At 40.2% G+C, this 10,509-nt stretch overlaps 1 protein-coding gene across 5 annotated transcripts; it reads right to left on the minus strand.

The window, feature by feature from the left end:
- Window positions 1-2,762: 2,762 nt before the first annotated feature.
- Window positions 2,763-9,939, minus strand: Exo5 (exonuclease 5). Of its 5 annotated transcripts, none has more exons than XM_023706190.1 (3): window positions 9,504-9,630; window positions 8,800-9,279; window positions 2,763-5,023 (listed from the first exon to the last, which is right to left on the minus strand). In XM_023706190.1, the coding sequence occupies exon 3, from the start codon at window positions 4,991-4,993 to the stop codon at window positions 3,875-3,877; it is 1,119 nt and encodes a 372-aa protein (XP_023561958.1). In that variant the 5' UTR covers window positions 4,994-5,023; window positions 8,800-9,279; window positions 9,504-9,630; the 3' UTR covers window positions 2,763-3,874. The 5 variants fall into 5 exon arrangements, 4 of the variants coding, with proteins under 4 accessions (XP_023561958.1, XP_023561957.1, XP_023561959.1 ...); XM_023706189.1 differs by having other exon boundaries at window positions 8,576-9,279; XR_002819060.1 differs by lacking the exon at window positions 2,763-5,023 and adding an exon at window positions 7,339-8,090.
- Between the last annotated feature and the right edge of the window lie 570 nt (window positions 9,940-10,509).

The raw sequence follows: 10,509 nt of genomic DNA on the forward strand, positions 1-10,509 counted from the left end.
CACTCCTCCCTGATTCTCTGGGACCCAGCTCTTTTGAAGAAGGTGTTCCTTCTCCATGAGCACCTCTGCTTTCTTACCAACAGCTGCTGCTTATCCTTACCTCTTACCATTTGTAAGAATCAACTTATTAACAGCTTATCTACATGGAACACTTATTTACATGCCAGCTGCCCTGCTAGGGATTCAGGTGGAGTATCTCAAGTGGTCCTTTCAGTAATCCTAGCTCAAGTAGGAGCTACTATTATTAGTATCCAAATTGTAAAGATCAGTGGGTGGAATGTGCACATAATAAATGTCTTGCTGGGGTACACTAGTAAGAGATAGAGGATGTGTGAAACCAATACAGAACCTTTTTCTTTAACCCTGACCTACATAGCTTTTCTACCATCACCAGGCAACCTTTCATTTCCCAGACCTCCCAAGTCAGCATTAGGTGTCTCTTCTTTGTACTTTCATATTGAAAAACTTTGTATAGCATAATACTCACCTCTCTGCACTGTAATGGTGTTATCTGCTTTCCTTTTCTTCTGGAGCACAAGATTGAGTTTAGTAATCACTTCACTTTCTCTAACTCATGCAGGTACAGTTTTTATAATACAGTCGATGCTCAACATATGTTGATCGAGGGGATCATTTGGATGATTAGAACCAAAATGTATTTAGTTTTTGAGGAGTTACCAAATGTTTTACCCATCCTCTCTCTACACCTCTCTATATCCTTAGGCTATTCTCCTTACCACCTGCCTCTAAGTCTTTGCTTGTGAAGTTTCCTTCATGGCCAATCTCTCCTTTGTCCTCTATACCAATTCACATTGTTTTTCCTTCAAATACCACTAGGGAACAAATCTTTGCAGACTTACGTATTGGCTTCCCTTATCCATATCTGTTCACCTGAAGACTGTCTACCCTGGCATATTCCAGGACTGTTTATTCCATGGCATAAATCTGTGCTGTCCTTCAAAAGATGTTTTTCTGCCCAGAGATGTAACTCAGTGGCACTATGCCTCCCTGGGTTCGATTCCCAGTGCAAAAACAACAAAAATATGTTTTTTTTCCCCTCTTTCAGAAGACTGAATAGTACCAAAGAATAAATGATTCCTTTACAACTAGTAGGAAACATTTTGATGAACTCCAGTTTTGGCCAATGAGAGAAGACTTATAGGTAAATTCATTAAGGGCCTAAAAAGGAAGAGACATACTTTTCTTCTTACCTCTCTTCACTGTTAAGAGGTAGACCAGAACTCTAGTAAAGCATCTTGTACTATGAGAACCAGAACTATACTTCAGAGCTGGTGGCATGACACACTACATGAAGCCAGGGTTTTACGTAACTTTGTACCTTTTTAAAAAGCATCTCTAGACTGTCTTCTTTTATGTAAGTAATAAATACATTTACCATTAGCTTCTTTTAAATAGCCAAATCTAATTCTGATATTGGTCTAAGGAACATTCCACACATGTTGAAACTTGGTGGTGACTCTCTAGCAGGGAGCAGCTGCTATTTAAAAGATATTTTCAAGAGAAGCTTCTACAGTAGGGTATTTAAAAGTATTTAGGGTTGTACTTGGTGGCACACATCTTCAATCCCAGCACTTGGGAGGCTGAGCCAGGTGGTTCACTGTTGAGTTTGCAGCCAGCCTTAAAATGTATAGTGGTGGTGGTGGTGGTGATGGTAGTGGTGGTGGTGTGTGTGTGCGTTGAAGCAGTGTCTTACTGTATAGTTCAGTCCAGGGCTGAACTCAAAGCTCTCCTCCTACTTCAGCCTCTTAAGTGCTCGAGTTACAGGAAGGTACCACCACACCCTTGGTAGGAGTTTTACAAGGTGTCAGACATCAAAGGCCATATAACTTGTCAGGCACACTACAGATGCTGATATTTTATTTTTATTTTTTAGTACTTTCCAGCCAAGAACTACTAAAGACAGAAAACTGTAGCAACCCTTTCCCCTAATTTTGGTGAATAACTTTTCTCTCAGTTCTGTGGCAGTCTTTCCTCAAGCATTCTCTCTAGCCCGTGTTTTGACCTTGTACACACATGCAAGGGGGATCTGGGCAAATGTTAGAGCTGCTGGTGACAGGTCTGATTCTTTAGTTGCCTTAGATTGCAGTCTGATCTTCCCATTCTAGTCAACCTACTCTCCCATCTTTGTCAAATCCAATAAAATTGGTTCAGTTCTAAAATTATCTTCCTCTCTAAAGCTACAACCAAGGCAATGATGTAGGACTTCCTAAGTCCTGTCCTCAGGACAAACCTCTCACACATCACCACTGTATAAGTTGCTTACTCTTTCAGATCTTCCTTTTATTTGGCCTGACTTCCTAAAAGCCCTCTACCTACCTTTCTGTATACATCTGTAAATACGAGTATTTGAAGGTATAGAGAAGAGAGGAAGAGAGTGATATTTTGTGTTAAAATGTAACTGTTCCTGGACCAGATCCAGCCTTGAGATAGTCCTGTGTCTTGAACTCTTCAGATTTCTCTGCCTTAGAAATTTCCATCCTTCCATACCCATGTTATTAGCCCTGCAGACTAGTAATACCCAACCCTTTGCATTCCCCACCATTAGTGGCTCTACAAAAGGTACTCCTTTTTTCTGAACTGAGTAATGTGTTTGCTTTCAGCATAGTTCTCTAGGCAACCTTTATTGCCAAACTAAAGTTGGCCCCAAAGCACTGTAGTCAGCCATATCCAGGCTAGAACATAATCACTTTGAAACAGTAAAGAATTATTTAGCCTTTCTGTTTTGAGGATAACATATTTATTCATATGAAGCATTCAGAACAGATCATAGCACATGAGCCACTCATCAAATAAGAATTATTACAAGCTTCAGTCTCCATGAGAGTACATGAAGCTTACAAGGGCCTCCAGTGACAACCTATGGTATCTTCTATATATATCTGAATTTCAAGAGCTCATGTACTACATAAGATTGCATTAAAAATATTTACCATTTTCTGCTGGCTCTTAACCCCTAGCAATATCCTCCTATATCCACATGCTTCTCCAAATTCTCCAGTAATGTCTCCATAAACAAGTCCTTACCTTACAAGCGAGGGTTACATATATCATTTTTACCTCTGGCTTCATTGGTGATCTTTGTAGCAAAGGGCTCCACTGCTTTCTGGGATGCACTGAGATTTCTCCCCACTGTCCAATTTTCCTTAGAAGTTTTTAGTTTATAGAAAGATATATGCTATATAAATCTTTTGGGACTTCAATATGTTGTTAAAATCCAGGCATATTGTTGCATGTCAGTGTACTTCATTTGTTTTTACCATACCATCCATTTGTCTAACAGTGGCCACCCTGGGTAGTTCCTAGGTTTTTACTCTTACAAAAGTACTAGAAAGTTTATTCTTGCTCATATTTCCTGTTCTATACCTCCCAACATCACACCCAGCCATAAACCAATCAGTGAACTAATCTAGTATCATACACCCATGATTGAGTCACCATTTTACAAATAAGCCATAACAATAGTAGTCACTTTGGAAAGATTAAGATCATGAAAAGCCAAATGAAGAAACATCAGTTCAGCTGTCCTGGACAGCATTTCACTTTATTATATAAAATATAGAAAGTCTTGATTATGAAAAACAAAACATTCATCAGAATTGTAAGAATTTTCTTAGGAAAACATTAGCTGAAGTATACCTCTGCTTCAGCTATGGTGGGCACTTATCTTCTTGATAGTCCCTGTCAAGCTCTAGGGACACGATAACTCCTTGATCTCTCCCATTCATCTCTGAGCCTTGAATTCTAAAAACTAAGAACAATATTCATAAAAGAAAACTCAGAGATTGGTCCTTTTTTTTTTCTCAAGTACAATAGGAGCAGGAAAGATAAAAATTCCTGAAAACATAACTTCTGTTTATTTGGCCTTTTTGGCTCGTGGCTCCAGTGTGGAACTGAGCACTCCTCCACCCTTCTTCCACTCACAGATGTCTGTGTAGTTGCACCCCCGACACTTCCAAGCCTCTTCTATGTCAACCCCTTGAGGCTCTCGGTGGCCTGTCCAATAGGCAATATAATGTTGTACCTTGCCTCTCACCTCCTTCTCTTCAAAGGCTACAATCTCTGTACCTAGCACAGTGGCAGTCTCTTGGTGGACATATTCAATCTTTAGGCTATCAATTACTGGGAGGTCAGACACAGTGAGAGACAAAAAGACCAGCTCTATGAGGTCACCCAAAGACTTCACAGCAAAACCTCCCTGCTCGGCATGCCTCAGTACAGAAGGCCCCAGTGGCTTGTCTGGACATAATTTTGTGTGATGAATTAGGCTGGCAGGGGTCACATTCCCTTGCACCATGGCATCAAAGATATATTTGTACAGGCTTACTTGAAAATAGTCCTTTTTCTTCTGAGCATCCAGAGGGAGCAAAGGGCGCTTACGTGTTTTGAGTTCAGTCAGTTCTAGTTCTCCTTTGGCTGTGTATTGCAACTCATCAATCACACCAACAAGAAACACACCCTCCACTTCCCCAAACACTGGAAATTCCCTAATGCACCCTTCTGACTGTAGGGTCGGAATCATTGTCAGTATATTCAAAAACTTAATTGCCCAAGTATCCTCTTTAGTAGTGATAGGGACAGTCACAAGATCATGAAGTTCTAGTTCTCTAGCTAGATGGATGCTGGCACCAGTGTCTAAAACATCTGCCTTTTCAGGTGTCAAAAATCCAGGAAGCTCCTTCCCATATACCATTTGCAATTCACACCAGTTCTGAGTAGACAGGTCAGTTACATATAAATATTTTAGGTGAAATCTTTCCATGGGTGACATGATATCCAATCTTCTTTTACAGTTTTGTAAGCTTATAGGCTTGTCATCCGTCCCAGAAAATTCAGAAGGGCCAGGCTTGCTAAGTGAAGCACTTGACTCTTTGGCATCTTCCAGGTCCACAATCTCTAGGAGCTCTGAGTCACTCATGTCTGAAAACCCTGAGGCTTCTGTTGACATCATCTCCTCTTCCCCAGTTTCTGCCATGGCACAGCTCTGGCTCAGGCAAGGAAGGCCCTGCATAACATATTAAAGAAATGCACTGTCCAAATAAAACACTCTCAAAATGTACTTTCTAATTCTAATGACAGAAAAAGAATCAGGACAAATTACTGAAATTCTTCAAAGAAGTTTACTTATGACTATTCATAATGCCAAAGAACACTTTATGAAGCTGCTCTTTATATAATCTATATATGTTTACATGGGGCCTGCGAGATAGTATAGCAGAACAGCACCTGCCTGGCAAGTGCGAGGGCCTAAGTTCAATACAAAGACACAAGACTCACTTTATGCTTATGTGACAGACTTTTCCCCTACCCCTTCAATGCTGGCAACTGAACCCAGAACATATGCTAGGTAAGCTAGCTACACTGCTAGGCCTGCAGAATTTACTAAAACAGATTTATTCTGGATCTGCTGCTAACATTGTGTATAACTTTGAACAAATAACTTTTAGATTGCCTACTTTGCTTCAAAAGTCCGATTTGTGATATTATTTTATTACTGTTAAGTGACAATAGATCTCTGTAATTGTTGGAACATGTTTGATATGTTTATAATGGGCTAATTTTACAATTACTTTGATATTACAGTCCTTCCTAGATCAGGAAAATAAATCTCAATGATACATTATTCCTTGGAAAAAATTTGTCCCACAATTACAATTTTTAAGCACATTTCTCAGAAACATAGGAAGGCAAAATCTAAAGATCAACTACAGGTAAATACAAAGAAACCTACTCATACACAAATTAATATATGAGATAACAATTGATTTGACAGTGGTGTGGAAATAATTAGCTTTTCATACTTCAAGTATATTAAGGAAATGACAGAGACAAAGCTCCTAGTAGATCTTAATTTACCCTTACAGACTTTATAAATTATCCTCCTAACACTATAGAAATTGATGTTTTCCACTAACTTTATTCTCTCTCTCAACTAGAAATTAGCTTATAATGGGAAATATCTTGCCTACAAGCATTATTTAAAAGCTCAGAACTGGGGCTGGGGAGATGGTTCAGTAGAATAAGCGCTTGCCTACCAAGCGCAAGGACCCAAGTTCAATCCCTGGTTCTGCCAATAAATAAATAAATAAATAAATAAATAAATAAATAAATAAGTAAATATAAAAGCTCAGAACTTACTGCTATAAATAGTACTGAGCATTCATTGTGCAGTTATTGTGTGATAGCAACTGAGATAAAAGCTCTACATTTGTTATGCTATTGACCTAATGTGGAACTGGTATTGTTTTCTTTTTAAAATTTTACTGTGAAAAATTTACAACATACAGAGAAGTAGAAACCACAGAACAACAAGCATACATATAGACACTATATAGATTAACAATTGATATTTTACAATATTTTCTTCTTTGCATTTTTTCTTTTTTTTTGGCTAAACCACTTTAAAGAGTATTATATCATAACACTTCAGGTCTAAATTGTTCAGGATCAACTTCCAAATGGCATTCTACTATGTAACTACAATACTATTTTAGTATTTAGCAATACTAATAATTCCTAACACTTCAGTCCATACCATATTCTCCCAGTTGTCCTAAAAATGTCCTTGATAGCTTTTCTTCATACTAGGAAACAAAAACCACAAATTATGTTTTCTTTCTCGAGATTTTTAATCTTAAGAAATTGGGCAAATTTTCTTATAAAGGTAATCCCTCCCCTCTTTTTTTTTTTGTATTTAGTACAGGGTCTAACTACACAGATCAGACTAGTAGTGATTCTCCTGTTTTTAGGCTCCCAGGTGCTGGGGTTACAGGCACATGCCACCATGCCTAGTCTCAATTGCCATCTCAGCGGCACGCTAGGAATAGAACCCTGGTGCCTGCATCTGTCTGAGTAGGCACTTTAATCTAATGAACTATCTGGCTGGCCCTAAGTTACTCCCTTTTTAAAAAGCCTTCCTAACTACATAATCTAATTTTGCATATAGGGAAAAAAAAGTCTGACTATCAGGAGTACACTAGTATTTGACTTTGGGAGCCAGGAAAATAATTTACCACAGAATTTAAGCAGATAGAGGTAACTATGAACCAAGTGTCTCTTTGCTATTTTTACAAGCAATAAATTAGGTGACTAAACCAACTTCAAAGTCAAAGTTAAGAAATGATGTCCTGAAAGTGTTATTAATTAGTTTTAGCTGTGGTTTTTAAATAGTCTAAAGGCCACTAATGGACAAAAACAGAGATAAGGGTTTTGGGGGGGGGGTACTGGAGCTTGAGCTTGCCAGGCAGGCGTTTATGCTGCTGAGCTATCTCCCTGGCCTTATTGTTTTTTTAAGAGAAGAATATATTTATCAGGGGAAATAGCTTCTCTCCGAGGGACAGAAGGGCACCTGAGTGGGTTGCCCAAGAAGGTTATTTACAGTGAACAAAAAGTAATACAATGTTAAGACTCTTGCTTATATTCTTTAAAGTTATAACTTTATAGGACACTTTAATAGTAATAAAATAGTGTACTGAAGACGTATTTGCCTAAATTGTGTGCACTTTGAATGTGTTTTAAATTATGAGTTTCTAAATGAGTAACTTTATTTGGACTATGACGTTCCTAAAACGTAGAGATGATGTTGCACCCTCTATCAAAAAGTTTCAAACAGTAATTAACATACAGACTCTGAAGTTTTTTTGTTGCTTTGTTCTTGAGGGGGAAGTATTAAGTCCATATTGATTAACTTTGAAAATATTTTATTTCAAATATCTAGATCTCCCATGTAGCCACCAGGTACACATGACTTCTTTAATTAAAATGAAGTTTAAAATTCACTTTCTCAGTTACCCGAGGCACAATGGAGTCAGTGCTCAGTAGCTACATGAGGCTTATGGTTGTCTTATAAGCCCCAGATGTAGCCTAGTCACTGAAAATCCTACTGTACCAGCCCTGACTTAACTACTTCATGTGTGTACATTTACTTTTCAAAGACAGAGTAAACTCTTGAAAGGTGAGCACTCTCCACTTATTTTACATACAACATTGAAAACAGGAGAGTTCTACACAGGTTAAGTGAAATATCTTATAGAAAAGGCAGAGGGAAAGGCATTCTTGGAGGCATTATTCATCTAAAAGAAGAAAACACATTAGAGATGGACAGTTTGGATTCAGATGACTTTACATCATACACAGACTAACATTTTCAGATAAACTTTCCAGTAACTATAAAGTTATTGGGCATCTGTCAAATGCCAAATTTAACAGTGTTTCTTAGGACATTTGATTTTTTTAAAAAAGTAAAAATAAATAATATGAGAGTAACACCACAGCCAGTACACAAATACGGCAAAAACTGTTAGGTGGTAAGTCAGTGTGATGTGTGGAAAACACCAGAATAGTGTCAAGAGTCTAAGCATTCTACAGATCTGGATTCTGAACCTGATCCTGAGTGAGGCTCAGTAGAACTCATTAGTATCCTACTTGTGTTCTGAATAATCTTGGGCAAGATTTTAACTTTTGTGGAGCGACATGTCTTTACAATGTAGTAGACTGAACAGGATTACTCCTTCTAAGCCTACTCAGTTACCTAACTACTGAGCCACAAACTACTCACCTGGGGCTTCAGTGACCACCTTCTCAAAGGCAATGGTGGAATACATAAATGAGAAAGCTAAGGGAGAAGAAAGGAGTCCCGAAGATCACAAAGAACTCAATTCGCCACTCAGGACCTTGCTATGGTAGAATAGTGTGGCTTTCGGTCCTTTCTCACCTGACCACTCCTTTTTGATGTGGTATTTTAAACACTGATCCACAGTAAGGACATAGACAGTTGCTCACCCTAGATGCTAGGTAGGTAATGCGATGCTCTCTCCCAAGGCACTTTACATAACTTCATTTTCCCCACATCTTGAATGCAGTTAACTGACCCTCTATCAGACAATGATCCCTGCAATTAAAAGGGTTAAATACTGCGAAGTCCCCAAAGGAACTCCAAGGTCGGTTCCCTCTCCAACTCCAGCCCTCTGGTCTTTGGTCTTGCTAATGGTTCTGTGTTGCCTGCAGAGCTGTCACTTCCTTCTCTCTCGATAAGATTTGTTCCTGTGAAGGCAGGACTGGTGGTCTCTAAGGATATTTGATTTCCTCTGACCCCACACCTCTGTCTCCCTGGGGATACTTTGTTTACGCAAGTGTTCCAAGCACTCCCCGTAATGCCCTGGAAGTACAGGAATGAGAGTAAGCGGTCATGGATCTTGACAAAACTCTAACGGACTGCAGGGCCTCCCAAAGGATAAGTTCCAGAACCCACGGGAAACTGACCTGCGAAGGAAACAATGGGACTGCTGTCCAGGAGGAGCTGGAAGGAAAAGATGCCCAGACGGCAAAGTTACACCCCCTGGGCTCCCAAACGCGGCCGCTCAGCCCCCTTTCCCATTCCAAGGCCTCCCCCTAGCCTTGAGTATTCCTCCAAAAGCCTGACACGTACCACCCTCACCCCCACCCGCGTCCACCCCCACACCCCCCCAACACACACACACACACACCTCGCTTTCTCTCAGTCGTGGAACTCTCCAGGCCTTTTTAAACACCAGGAGGATGTTGAACAGAAGGCGGAATCAGAAGCGCTGAATGGCCAATCTTAGAGCGGAAGGTCGGGAGCCCAGCACCAGAAAGCCCCGCAGCTTCCAGAAGCCCGCCCCTTCCCAGGAGACCGCCCCTTCCTGTAGGCCTCAAGAGCCACTCATTGCTTGCCAGGCTATGATTGAGGAAGTGGGGAGGGGGAAGTGAGAAGGGGAGAGGCGAGGAGGGGGCGGGGCTGTGCTAGCTGAGACGTAGGACTCTGCAACTGCCACAAGCATCGGTCTCTACCAGCTGGCGGAGATGGGACAGACCTAGTGTGGGACGGTGTGAGGCTTAATTCCAGAAGCTACCTTCCTATGAGAGTCTCCGGCGGCTGTTGTCCCTGGCGGCTGCAAGGAAACACCGCACCGTCTCTGCGCTGCGTTTGGACCTCTGGTATCTTGCTCCTATTAGCACCTTGCAGCCGTTTTTCTATATGAAAGAACAGCCAACAGCTGACTTTTGGAAGGTGCTGGCGCCAGCCTTATCACTGTATTTTTCTCTTACTTTGACCTTTTAAATTGAGAAACAGAACAATTATATTCTCGAATATAAAACAAAAATAAGTATACCTTTTCAATAGACACGTCATCATTAATGCAAAGAGAACAGTACCAGGCCTTTCCAGGTATACTGAGGCAACCACTAACTTTTTTTTAAAGTTTTTTTTTCCGGAACCGGGGATTGAACTCGCCCTTGCACTTGCCAGGCAAGCGCTTATCCTACCGAGCTATCTCCATGGCCCCAATCGCTAACTTCTTATGACGTTTCTGCAGCATTGCACAACAATACAGGAAAAATGGTCTTTCCAATGCAAGCTTTCTGACAATATTGAGTATCCTGATAAAATATGAACCTTTCATCACAAAAATCAGTTTCAGATGGTTTAAAGACTTAAATGTGAAATGTTAACTGTAAGGCTTTTAGAAC

The sequence above is a fragment of the Octodon degus genome, unplaced genomic scaffold (assembly GCF_000260255.1).
Source record: "Octodon degus isolate 3935 unplaced genomic scaffold, OctDeg1.0 scaffold00245, whole genome shotgun sequence".
Taxonomy (NCBI): domain Eukaryota; kingdom Metazoa; phylum Chordata; class Mammalia; order Rodentia; family Octodontidae; genus Octodon; species Octodon degus.